At 41.4% G+C, this 13,596-nt stretch overlaps 1 protein-coding gene across 3 annotated transcripts in view; it reads left to right on the forward strand.

Annotated features, from left to right (window-relative positions):
• The first annotated feature begins 2,984 nt into the window (after positions 1-2,984).
• The window catches only part of LOC101615178 (myosin-8), a 29,282-nt gene continuing 18,670 nt past the window's right edge, over positions 2,985-13,596 (forward strand). For 2 of the 3 annotated variants that reach the window (XM_045130974.1, XM_045130972.1), the window contains exons 1-13: positions 2,985-3,199; positions 4,034-4,177; positions 4,277-4,433; positions 8,109-8,136; positions 8,242-8,350; positions 8,443-8,535; positions 8,687-8,750; positions 9,394-9,492; positions 9,583-9,686; positions 9,885-10,023; positions 10,718-10,836; positions 10,925-11,074; positions 12,323-12,493. In XM_045130974.1, the coding sequence (XP_044986909.1) occupies positions 2,990-3,199; positions 4,034-4,177; positions 4,277-4,433; positions 8,109-8,136; positions 8,242-8,350; positions 8,443-8,535; positions 8,687-8,750; positions 9,394-9,492; positions 9,583-9,686; positions 9,885-10,023; positions 10,718-10,836; positions 10,925-11,074; positions 12,323-12,493 (1,587 nt within the window). In that variant the 5' untranslated portion in view covers positions 2,985-2,989. Of the gene's footprint in view, positions 3,200-4,033; positions 4,178-4,276; positions 4,434-8,108; positions 8,137-8,241; positions 8,363-8,442; positions 8,536-8,686; positions 8,751-9,393; positions 9,493-9,582; positions 9,687-9,884; positions 10,024-10,717; positions 10,837-10,924; positions 11,075-12,322; positions 12,494-13,596 lie in introns of all 3 variants that reach the window. The other variant, XM_045130973.1, reaches the window with a different exon arrangement.

Consider the following 13,596-nt stretch of genomic DNA (forward strand, 5'->3'; position numbering starts at 1 on the left):
ATATCTACAGTGTGTATTATCCATGGGCCCATTTTCTTAGTCCAGTTTTACTAATTTATATTTTCCCAGAAAATGCTTATAAAATGAAAAGAACTATTATGAACCAAGCTGGTATGGATGGTTATTATTACACACTATTATATATTATTATTGGTGGTTTTGGTGGTATGAAAATTAGCTAAATTTTAAAGGAAATTGTAAGGGGATATATACTATATAAGTGTATATCATATGATTCTATTTACTATCTATATTTTACCTCTGAAGACTTGGGTCTAAACACTTTTTTTAACCTGGGTTTTCCCTACAATAAGCACATATTAACTTGCAATAATAATTCTTTCTGCTGTTGGCAAGTTGGGCACTGGCCCAGTGGTGGAGAGTCAGCCTAGTAGCTCCTCTTGATTTGGCTCTGCTACCTAAACCAGACTCCAAGGATGAGCCCTGGCAATGGCCCAGAGGAATGCGGTGTGTGTGGAGGGGAGGGGGGGTCCTGCGGGAACAAATAAGGAAAAGTGTGTTGCCAGGCATCTGATCATTGGGGTGCACAGGTACGCATGAAGGAGTTTGCCAAATTGAAGATAGCTCTTGAGAACTGACTGTCAAGTCCCACCAGGTGCTCTCAATGATTCCCTTTCCAGCATACTAGAAAGCATTCTCAGAAGGCAGATTGGTCTCTGTCAAATTATTTATAGGAGATTGGTTCACATACTCAAAATGATATGAATACTTCTAATTATATCCGAACATACCAAATGTCACTACAAACTATGCTGAGGGTTCATGTTGCCAAATGTCTTGCCCTAACAAAGAGGGGGTTAGCTGCAGCATCAGCACATTAGTTCCTATATAAGCAGGACTGCCCCTCACACATTATCTCCACCGAGAAGCTAGAGGTAAGTGATGGGAGCCTTGGGATACCAAGACCCCTCGGGGCAGAGAGAGCGACCCTGTGTGTCTGTCAGTGAGCATGGAACACTTCCTCTCAACTTTGATTTTTTTGTTTGTTTGTTTGTTTGCATAGAGCCAAGTTTTAGGGCATGGTAATTTTAATTGTAAAACTATAGAACTGGAACTGGGGAGCATCGCTAATGAGGCTTCTTGTTTCACAGAGTGGTACAGTTCGGACCCTGCATTTTCATCCAGAACCTCAGAGGTAAGACTTAGCTTTCTTCATTTATTCATGGCATGGGGAGTCAGTCTAAGAAAGCTGTGAACAGCCCTTGGCTTTTATAAAATTTTTGAATTGTTCTTAATTTTATGCCACTCCCCAAATTTTAGATCAGAAAGGGTTTCTAGGTGACTGTTTATAAATGCTGGAAATTATTTTTTTCACAATGCCGTATTCTCAGAGACTACTTACTGTCACTGAGGTCCAGGATTAAAAGACCACAGGGGACAGAATGAGTTTGACAGTGAGTTCTCAACTTTGTTTCCAACTGTCTGGTGGCCATAACAACTTTACACCAAGCCTGCAGAGCAGTGTTACTGCAAAGCACTAAACACACAGACATTTTACATGTTTTTTCTACACCTAACAAAATGCTTACATAAAAATGTAAAACAAACATTTTGTTAATGCCAGATTTGAGCTTTTGATGATTCACTTTTTTTCTTTAGTTTTCTGTTTGTTTGTTGTTTTTTGAAGAAAGTTCTCACTCTAGCCCTAGCTGACCTAGAACTCATTCTGTAGTCCCAGACTGGCTTTGAACTCACAGTGACCCTCCTACCTCTACCTCTGGAGTGCTAGGATTAAAGGCGTACACCACCATGCCAGGCTTGATAATTCACTTTTAATATTTTTAGAAAGATGTATTATTTCTTTTAAAAAGCTGTAGGGATCCAGGCTTGGTGGTCTATGCTTTTAGTCCCAGCACTAAATAGGAGGGTCACCATGCATTCCAGGCTAGCCTGGGGCTACAGAGTGAGTTTCAGGTCACCCTAAGCTAATGTGTGAGAGCCTGCTTAGGTGGGAGGGGAAATTCTGCAAAGACTCTACTCACAGAATGTTAAAACAACCCCTGTCTAATCTGAGAGCAATTCTGCCCTTCCCTAAGTAATTTACTGCTTGAAAGTAAAAACTCATCCAGTCTAACATGTCACCATGGCAGAAGTATGTTTACAGTCACAAGACAGTAACCTAAGTGCATGAGATGGACTTTTTTTTTTTTTCTCTTTGCTTTTATTACGAGGGAAAATAAAATAACCCTATATGGGAAGGGACCTCCATACTGAAGTCCTCATTTCTTTCTGGTTAGATTAGTTAAAATGATAGTTGAATCTCCCATGTCAAAGAAAGTGTCAAAAGGGATTTGAGAAACAGGGCAGTACTAAGTCTCTGGTAACAAGCCAAAGGATTAAGGTCTAGAAGTAGAATTTATTAGGAAGGTCTTTTAACAGCCCACTGAGAGGCATAACACCAAACGTCAACACAATGAAGATGTTAAAAGTGATTATTTAATTTGGAAGGAAAATGGCCATTTAAAAAGTAAAGATGTTTCTTGCAGCTTTAAAAATGTCAACCTTTGTTGCACAAAGCAAACTTTCTTTCCTAACTAGGTGACTGTCCTGGCCTGTGGCAGATGCAGACCTTATGCAGGAGACATGGGGATTAAATAGTGACAGTTGCTGTAAAACAATCCATCAACAGTTTTAACTACAGAGATCGTTACAGTTTAGAGGGAGGGGGGAAAAATGGAAGAACAGCATCATGTTGTAGGTACCTGACCCTCAGGACCAAGACATGCGATCGGGAAAGGAAGCCAGTAAAGTGCTGCAAAGGAGGCCTCAGATGACTTTCATTCCAAACCGGTCTTCCGCTGTGTTAGAACGCCAGGAATGTCAGATTGGAAGGAGGGTCCTAGCAGCCGCTGACTGCGCTGAGCAACTCCTGCATGTCAGGTCTTCTCGTGCCTGTCTAACTTCTGCTTCCATCTCTCCCTCCTTCAGTTCTCCCGAGGCAGAGACCTTGGCTAAATAAATCACAGCCATGAGTTCGAGTTCGGACGCCGAGATGGCTGTTTTTGGCGAAGCCGCTCCTTACCTCCGAAAGTCAGAGAAGGAGCGGATTGAGGCCCAGAACAAGCCTTTTGATGCTAAAACCTCAGTGTTTGTGGCAGAGCCCAAAGAGTCCTACGTGAAAAGCATCATCCAGAGCAGGGAAGGAGGGAAAGTCACCGTGAAGACGGAAGGTGGAGCAGTAAGTGAAGATGCCCATAGAGCACTCCCCACCTCACTTGCAACGAGTTTCTGTTCTGAGCAAGCACCCTCTAGTCAGTGAAATGACATCACGTTTGGAGGCAAAAGGAGTTAGTTCACCATTAGGTCCTGCCTCCTACCTCCCATAGAACATCAGCCCATGAGAGTTGGCCTTCACCATTTTCCTTCATCTCCTTACTTCTCAGTCTAGATCTCCTAACTTGAAAACAACAACAAAAAACCCTTCCTATCACAAGAATTCTTGAGCAATTTACTTAGTTCAATAAGGAATTAATACCCCCAATATTTTTTTTAGAGACATTTCTTGTACTGAATAGCAAGGAAGAATCAAAATACTTAACCTAGTAAGATTAAAGGTTATAAACCTATAAATCTGATCAGGAAAAAAAAAAAAAGGAAAATGGGAGGGAAAAACAAGTTTAAAAAATTGAATAGTGTGATGATATGCATAGGCATGTGGTCATGTCCTTGGTATGAGGACTCCTTTCCTCCACTCGATGTCCAGGGATGAGGTAGCTAGAGCATGGTGAGGGGACAGGTTTGATCAATGCCTATTCTGTGCATGTACGAAAACTCCTACCAAGTCCCATTAATATGCGCAATTAAAATGTGTTAATAAAAAAGTAGTGATCAACCTTATCACAGGGAACAGATTTTCTTAGCTTCGATCTGAAATTAAATGTTTATGCCTTTAGAAGGCACTGAATAATATAAAGAAAAGTATGTGCAGTTATACTTTTATAACCAAAGTAAACAAGCAAGCATAAACCCTGCCTCAAGCCATTAACTCAAGCGGGTCTGCTTCCTTTGCCAGACTCTAACCGTCAAGGATGACCAAGTCTTCCCCATGAACCCTCCCAAATACGACAAGATCGAGGACATGGCCATGATGACCCACCTGCACGAGCCTGGAGTGCTGTACAACCTCAAAGAGCGCTACGCAGCCTGGATGATCTACGTGAGTGCCCTTCAACCGCGACTTTTACAGCACTTACTTCTCTAGGGCTGCTGTGGGGGAGCAAGAGGCAAGTGGTTGAATATTCTCATTGTTTTCCAGACCTACTCGGGCCTCTTCTGTGTCACCGTCAACCCCTACAAGTGGCTGCCGGTGTACAACCCCGAGGTGGTGGCCGCCTACCGAGGCAAAAAGCGCCAGGAGGCCCCGCCCCACATCTTCTCCATCTCTGACAACGCCTACCAGTTCATGCTGACCGGTGGGTAAGGGGGACATTATTTGCATGTAAACACAACTGGGGTTGCACACTCAGGCCTCAGCCGATATATGCTGCCATCATATATCCTAGCCTCATGCGCCATTGCCATTTCCAGAGAATTTCCCAGGCATGACAAGATGCATTCTCCCTAGCATTCACTTCCGTTTCCTACAAATTCACATTCAGCCCACTGGCTACCAGGGCTAGAAATGGGATCTACATGACATAAGTGGCAGACCTCAGGAAGCATATTGATTGCTTCCTTTTGTTAAATTTGAAAACTGTATATATATATATATATATATATATATATATATATATATATATATATATATATATATATATATAAATTTATATATATATAGTTTTCAAGTATATATATATATATATATATATCCACTTCAGCAATCAAGGAAAAAAGAACTCAGCCACAGGTAGAGAAGTTTTTGAATCCATACTTTCATTTTCAAAGACACCTAATGTTCCCAGCATTAGGGATAAAGCATGAATACAGAGAGACCTTTGGATTCCCTCCCAAAGATTTTGAAATATTTTCCCATCAGGATAGAGGACAAACATCTATTTTATCTCTGAGAGTTAAAGAAAAAAAAAAAAAAGGTCTTTTCCTTTGAAAAAGTTAAAAATGGCACAAAAGTGTATAATCCCTGCCTTATCAAGGCAGAAACAAGCAGCTTTCAGATGCATGATCAGTCCAAATACAAGACTAAAACCTTTTATCTTCACATACACATGAGCTGCCTCAGGAAACAGTCTCAGTGCCCAAGATCTTCCATGGAATTTTGCTAACTGAGGGTTTTTCCTTTTCTGTTTTCCTGCCTTCTTTCTGCCCTTCCTTCCTTCCTTCCTTCCTCTTCTTCTTCCTTCTTTGTGTTGCACTTGTTCTTAAATTCTTTCAAAGAGGAGAGATGAAAGAGAAACAGCGACAAAGCAGGAACCTCCCATGACAAATGGGTCAGGGTTTCTATCGGTTCAACCCAGGCACACTGTTGCCTTGTTGGCTGCAGGAGCCAGCTGCCTTCCCAAATTTGCACAAACATTGGCTCATGGTTTGACAATGGGCCCCCTCAAAGTGACACCCCAGGCTTTGGGGCTGCTTCAAATTCCAGGTCACATAGGCCTCCCAAGCATGATTTTCACATCAAATCAAGCAGAACTGTGACATCTGACCGGTTAATGTTATTTTAGCATTGCCCCAAAGACTAAAACATTGTTTTTTGGTTTTTTTTGTTTTTTTTTTTATACATTCTCCCAATAAATATAACATGGCCTTCTGAGATTTTACTCACAGAAAGAATCAATTCAAATGTGCTACAAAGTGATGCAATTTGCATCCACTTCCCTGAGTAGAACTGTGTTTTGCCTAAAGTCTATATTTATACATACATACATACATACATACATACATACACACACACACACATCTAAGTAATATCTGGATTTGTATCATCCTTCTCTGAAGATGTTTGTACATTTTAGAATTTGCTAAAACCTATATCTATCAATATAAAATTAGAGGTTTAATAAATTAGGAAATTGATATAAATACAACATGGCTATTGTTATTAACACAAATGTAATATTAAAAGGAAAACAAAAACAAACCTTAACAATTCTGTACCATTTTTTAGTTAGTATCACCAGCAATTAAATATTTATCAAGTCTGTAAATTGGAAGTCAAAAGACATGGCTTTGAACTTAGTAGAGAAGTCACTCATCCCTCCCTACATCTCAGCTTCCCTATATGTTAAGTGGAAAATTTGGCTTAATCAATGTCTAAGGTGTCTAATATCCTCAAATTCTGTTATTCTTACTATTTTCCAAAAAACTTTACATGATACCTGAAGTTTTCTTTAAAACAAGCCCATGAGATAGGAACAAGGTAGAGAGGGCATAAAGTTGGGCAAATGCTAATGACTACTACAGCTTTAAGATGAGTACCCAGGAGATTCTTATTACTCTTTATATTTTTATTTGTGTTTAAAATTTTCCATAACATAAAATAGTAAATATAAAGCCAGGTGTGGTGGTGCACGCCTTTAATCCCAGCACTCGGGAGAAAGAGGTAGGAGGATTGCTGTGAGTTCGAGGCTACCCTGAGAATACATAGTTAATTCCAGGTCAGCCTGGGCCAGAGTGAGACCCTACCTCAAAAAAACAAAACAAACAAACAAAAAACCAGTAGCAAATATGTACCTCACACCAATTTCAATAGCTACTATAGAAATAGGAAATAACAAATATGAATAGAAATCAGAATCCTGTGCACTGTTGGATAGGGTGTAGAGTGGTATAGTTGCTATGGAAAATAGTAAGATGTTCCCCACCAATTAAAATGTCATAATTAGAGTATGATCCATCATTACCACTTCTGTGGCCATAGCCAGAAGAGTTGAAGCAGGGTGTTTTTTATTTGCATATATATGTGTGTGTGGTGTGTGTGTATGTGTGTGTTGTGTGTGTGTGTGCTTATGTAGGTGCACACGTGTGTGGAGGCCAGAGATCAGCATTGGGTGTCTGACCCAATTGCTCTCCACATGACCTTTTGAGAAGGGTCTCCCACTGACCCCAGAGCTCACCAACTGGACTAGACAAGCTAGCCAGCGAGACTCAGGGATCCTTCTGTCTCTGCTTCCCCAGTACTGAGATTATAGCGACCACATTTTACAGGGTGCTAGGTATCCAAACTCCGTTCCTTGTGTTTGTACAGCAAGCACTTTACCCCCTAAGCCATTTTCCCAGAACCAAAGCAGGCCTTTGAGATCACGCTCATGGAAGCACTATTCACAACAGCTAAAGTATGGAAGCAATCCAAGCATCCACCAACATAACTCTTAAGCAAAATGGTAAAATGTGGTATAATGGAGTGCAACTCTGCCTTTAGAAAATGGAAATTCTGACTGTGCAACAACATGGGTAAACCTTGAGAACATATTGAATAAAGTAAGTCTGTCACAAATAAAGACAAATAGTGAATGACTCTGCTTATATCGTGTATTTATAATAGTCAACTTCATAGAGACAAGAGGATTAGTGGTTGCCAAGGCCCAGGCGTGAGATGAATGAGGGAGCTGCTATCAGTTTGACAAATTAAAGAGTTCTGCAAGTAGAGGGCAGTGATCGCTGACAGCACTATGAGTGAATTTAATACCTTGGAAACATACATTTAAGAATACTTAAGATGGGGGCTGGAGAGATGGCTTAATGTTTAAGGCATTTGCTGCAAAGCCGAGGGATCTGATTCAACTCTCCAGGACCCACGTAAGCCAAATGCACAAGGGGGCGCATGCATCTGGAGTTCATTTGCAGTAGCTGGAGGCCCTGGGATGTCCTCCCCCACATTATCTCTGCCTCTTTCTATCTCTCAAATAAAACAAAATAAAAAGAAAGAATATTTGAGATGGTAAATTTAATGTTATGTATATTGCCACAATAAAAAATTAAATACAACAAGAAAAAGAGGATTCCTTTTCTCACATTTTCACATACTTGAGAGACAACTGGCTGTTCCAGGGACTAAGTACAAAGGCAAAATCATAGGTGACATCTTCAAGCCATTAGAAAGCATGGGTTGTATCTGAGCTGAACTGATTTCATCACTTCCTGCTGGATGTGTTTGTTCTGTTTTTAAGAGATGGTCTTGGTTTATTTCACAGATCGTGAGAATCAGTCCATCCTGATCACGTATGTGATTTATTTTCCTTTCTTTTCTGATTGGCAGTGATTGATTGTCTTAGATGTTAACAATATAGGCCGTCATTCTCATCTCCTTTCCTGTCTTTTGGACAGCGGAGAATCCGGGGCAGGGAAGACTGTGAACACCAAGCGTGTCATCCAGTACTTTGCAACAATTGCGGTGACTGGGGACAAGAAGAAGGAGGAATCTGGCAAAATGCAGGTGAGTCTGAGAGTCAGGTTGAGGATCTAGACTCTGCCAGGGCTCCCAGAAGTCTGGAATCCCAGATGCAAGGCCTGCTCTTGCCTTTGCAGGGGACGCTGGAAGATCAAATCATCAGCGCCAACCCCCTACTGGAGGCCTTCGGCAACGCCAAGACCGTGAGGAACGACAACTCCTCTCGCTTCGTGAGTCTCTTGGTTATACAGAGGCCTTCTCCATCTGTAACTGCCAGAGGAGTCATACATGAATTAGCATTTTATAACTCATGTTTCATATTTGCATGTCTCTATGTGCTTTGGTTTTAATACTACGTATTTTTTAAAAAATCTTTTCAAGGGTAAATTCATTAGAATCCACTTTGGGACCACGGGGAAGCTGGCATCAGCTGATATCGAAACGTGTAAGTAACAAGGTCCCTGACATCAAAGTGGAGAGACAGGAGATTTTGGCTGCAAGGGCGTCAGGCAACACTTGCTATGCGGGAAGCCTGAAAACAGTGCTGCCAGAGCTGCCTGTGAGCTCAGGCCAGACTTTACCCATAATCCACGGTGTGCACCTACCTCAATTGCAGACCGATGGTCCTGGCACACATCCTAGAAGAATTTCTGCCACAGGAGCAACTACAGTCCACTCCCACAGAGTTAGACCTATGGGTTTCTATGAGATACTATAGGCTCAGAAGGCATCTCTGATTTGCTCTTGACCTGAGTTTTTATAGATGTCTCTGAGGGGGCTCTTCCCACAGAGTGAACCTGAGGTGATCCAAGGATGCTAGAAATCAATAGAAACACAAAGGGGTCCTATGTCCCCATAGACAACGTCCTATGTCCCAGGCAGGTATGTTTCAGTTGCAGCATTTAGAAGAAGGGTACACAGGCAACTGGCATATACATCCTCAGTGTTATTTACAGCGTAAGCACAGCCTGGCCATCATGATGACATGTCAGTGCAGCCAAATGTGACACCCCAGCTTTGGCCAAATACACTGAAGTTCAAAATAATTCATTTTTTTCCTAGTTCAATCCATTTCTCTCTCCTTTCAGATCTTCTAGAAAAGTCTAGAGTTACTTTCCAGCTGAAAGCCGAAAGAAGCTACCACATTTTTTATCAGATCACTTCCAATAAGAAGCCAGATCTGATTGGTAAGAAAGAACTTAATTCATGGATGGAAGTTAAGAATTTTATTAACACTTTCCACTGTTAAACATATGCCTTGAATTTTATGTGCCTAGAAATGCTTCTGATCACCACCAACCCATATGACTATGCCTTCGTCAGTCAGGGGGAGATCACGGTCCCCAGCATCGATGACCAGGAGGAGTTGATGGCCACTGATGTAAGTCACACACACACACACACACACACACACACACACACACACAAAGCAATTTTAAATAAAGCAATTTTAAATAATTCATTATCTGTGGGAATGTAATGGCAACAGCAACTTCACATAGCTTTGTCTTAGGATACAGTAGAAGTTCTCATAAACAGTGTCTTCTCCCCTAACCACTGTCCTCACCTTTCCTGGTAGAGTGCCATTGACATCCTGGGGTTCACCTCTGAAGAGAAAGTGTCCATCTATAAGCTCACGGGGGCTGTGATGCATTATGGGAACATGAAGTTCAAGCAAAAGCAGCGCGAGGAGCAGGCTGAGCCAGATGGCACCGAAGGTACCAAATGACCCTCCATTAAGTCAGAATCAGAGAACATATGAAATCACAGTGTGTTGAATCCTGTCCTATACACCCTTCTCCTCTGTTGCTAGACTTCTGAGGAACATAGCATATACTATATTTAGACCTACCTCATGCCTCCTTTATCTCTCTCCTTCTTCACTCTCCATTTCTCCATCATGTCGGTCCAGCCCAAATAAGATACGACAAACCACAACAGCCAATTATAATAAGCTTACCTGAAAGCCATACAGAATGAGATGGAATAGATCTCCTTCTTACTCATCCAGAAAAGTTAAACCTAGAAGGGCAAAACTATCATAGCCATCCCTAACAGTGAGCATTAAGGTGTACTAACCCTTTTGGCAATACCAAGGAAGTCTTCAAAGCAGGGGCAGGGACTATGGCTTATTCTCACCTGAAGTGTTACAGTAAACACTGTATATGTTTTCTGTTAATGAAAACTTTCTCAAAATCTAATTTCCATAAATCACAAAATGCCAGTGTAACTGATCAACCATTTAGTGGAACAACACATGCCTTAAATGTACTAAGAAACCTAACTGACTCTCTGAAAAATTGTTTAGCTTTTCACTTAAGTATAAAGTAATTGGGCAGGAGAAAATTGAAAAGTTGAAGATGAAACGGTTGCCCATTGTTAAACAATGTTTCCTGATTTGTGTAACTGCAGTTGCTGACAAGGCGGCCTATCTCCAGAGTCTGAACTCTGCTGACCTGCTCAAAGCCCTCTGCTACCCCAGGGTCAAGGTCGGCAATGAGTATGTCACCAAAGGCCAGACTGTGCAACAGGTAAGTGAATGACCAAGCTGAAGGACACCTGCTCTTGGCCTCCATGACATGTGCTTAATAACACCAATGAGCACTGCTCTCTCCAAAGGTGTACAACTCCGTGGGTGCCCTGGCCAAGGCCGTGTACGAGAAGATGTTCCTGTGGATGGTCACCCGCATCAACCAGCAGCTGGACACCAAGCAGCCCAGGCAGTACTTCATCGGGGTCTTGGACATCGCTGGCTTTGAGATCTTTGATGTGAGTTACCTTGGTGTTAGTAGAAAATGAGAGACAATCGTGATATAGAATTATGATTTGCTACTTACATTTATGAGTCCACATTGTTTGCTCCAACACGTCACCTAAAGTAAGAATTATCTATAAAAAAATCTAGGAGCTAACAGAATGTATTAGCAGTAACAACTAAAACTTAACAAAGAGTCAGTGTATTTGTGATACTGTACTAAGGCCTTCCCAATGTTACCTCATTTAATCACCAAGACTACCCAAGAAAAAAAGAAGTTAGTATTACCTTTATCATGGGTGGAGAAACTGAGGTGCAAGGAAATGGAAACACTCGCTAAAGATTCCACAGGCATATAAGGCAGCCAAGATAGACTCTCGTCTGCAGCATTTGTTTCATACACACAGCATCCTCTATGGAAAGGAAAAGGTCTAAAGGCAGAAGCCTAGTCATAGATATCACCCTCTCCTCTTCCAAGGTCATACTATACAAACGATCTCCTTCCTCCTCTATCTTGTATAAAACTGGAGAGTGAACTATTACACAGGCTTTTAGATTTTCAATGGCTATAGTGCACAGGTCTCTACTTACACAGGTCAGACAAAGGAACCATCTGGTGTATTTCATTTTATACATCCACCAAATGTCTTAAGCTTTCTTTAAGACTGTGACAATCCAAGGTAAAATTTTGAGTGTTCCTCAAACTGGAGAGTAAAAGGGCTAAAAGAAGTAAACCTCTTCAAAAAATCACTTTCCCCTTCCATCTTTCAGCCAAGCCTTGAGGTATAAGACCATGGTTGTAGGTGTCATAAATGTTCTTCTACATGCAATCTTAGGGGTGAAAGGAAGGAGATTCTATAGAAGTCTGGTGTAACTGATACCTACACACCTAAAGAATGCCTAGACTTCATGAATAAAGGCATTTTCCCTAGGAAATTTTAAGGAACAATTGCTAACTACCTAGTTTAAATCTTACCGCTCTATCCCACATTTTCATGAAGGATACTTTTATTGATGGATTTTATTCCTATATAATAAAAAGAAAACATTTAAGCCAGACATGGTGGCACACACCTTTAATCCCAGCACTTGGGAGGCAAAGGTAAGAGGACTGCCCTGAGTTCAAGACCACTCTCCGATTACATAGTGAATTCCAGGTCAGCCTAGGCTAGAGTGAGACCTACCTTGATAAAAGAATAAAATGAGGAAAAAACAAAACAAAAACAGTCACTAACACTGGCAGCCTCTGCTCCTTTGTGCAGTTCAACAGCCTGGAGCAGCTGTGCATCAACTTCACCAACGAGAAGCTGCAGCAGTTCTTCAACCACCACATGTTCGTGCTGGAGCAGGAGGAGTACAAGAAGGAGGGCATCGAGTGGACGTTCATCGACTTCGGGATGGACCTGGCTGCCTGCATCGAGCTCATCGAGAAGGTTCGTAAGACATTTCAAGAAAGGTTTGCCTGTAAGGACAATTTTCCTAGACATCTTAGGCAACTCCAGGAAGTATTAGTGTGCTCTTCAGTGAGAGCTGAACAAACTGTTGAGTCACTATTTAGGAATCCTTCCTCTCTGTAACCTTTACATAAGAAGAATTCGAGCGGTTAGTCTTATTTTGCCCTCACCTATTTTGTTCTAATAACAACACAAGCTCAATTTTGATGTAGCACTGAAAAATCCTTTGTGATGGTCTTCATCACTAGAAAAACCACCTACACTAGTTCTACCCTACTGTCATTATGACCCACCACATCATTCATAGAAATACTCACCTTGGGCTGGAGAGATGGCTTAGCGGTTAAGCGCTTGCCTGTGAAGCCTAAGGACCCCGGTTCGAGGCTCGGTTCCCCAGGTCCCACGTTAGCCAGATGCACAAGGGGGCGCACGCGTCTGGAGTTCGTTTGCAGAGGCTGGAAGCCCTGGCGCGCCCATTCTCTCTCTCTCCATCTGTCTTTCTCTCTGTGTCTGTCGCTCTCAAATAAATAAATAAATAAAAAATTTAAAAAAAAAAGAAATACTCACCTTTCTAAATGAAAAGTAATGCACAGACAATGCAGCCAGTGTTTTCGTGAAAACTGTTAGAAGTCAGGCAGCTCATACTACATCATAACCTCGATTTAAGGAGACTCAATATCCAAAACATCTTAAATAATGTCTGTATTATCTATATTTTTCATTGTTGTGCACACAGCCAACACCATTCTAAGTCAGGAAGTTCTTTTGTGGCAAAATAAAACTTTGAAAACAAATTTATTCACTTTTAACAGGGAAAATGAGATTAAAGGGGCTAGAGAGACTGCTTAGCAGTTAAGGCACTTGCCTGTGAAGCCTAAGGATTCATGTTCAATTCTCCAGATCCCACCTAAGCCAGATGCACAAGGTCGCACATGCACACAAGATGGCCCACACATCTGGAGTTTAATTGCAGTGGCTGGAGGCCACTCTCACTCATAAAAAAAATAAATAACTTTTTAAAAAAAATTCAATGAGATTAAAGGTATTTTACCAAATTACCCACAAATGCTATGCCAACCTTT

The sequence above is a fragment of the Jaculus jaculus genome, chromosome 12, assembly GCF_020740685.1.
Source record: "Jaculus jaculus isolate mJacJac1 chromosome 12, mJacJac1.mat.Y.cur, whole genome shotgun sequence".
Classification (NCBI taxonomy): domain Eukaryota; kingdom Metazoa; phylum Chordata; class Mammalia; order Rodentia; family Dipodidae; genus Jaculus; species Jaculus jaculus.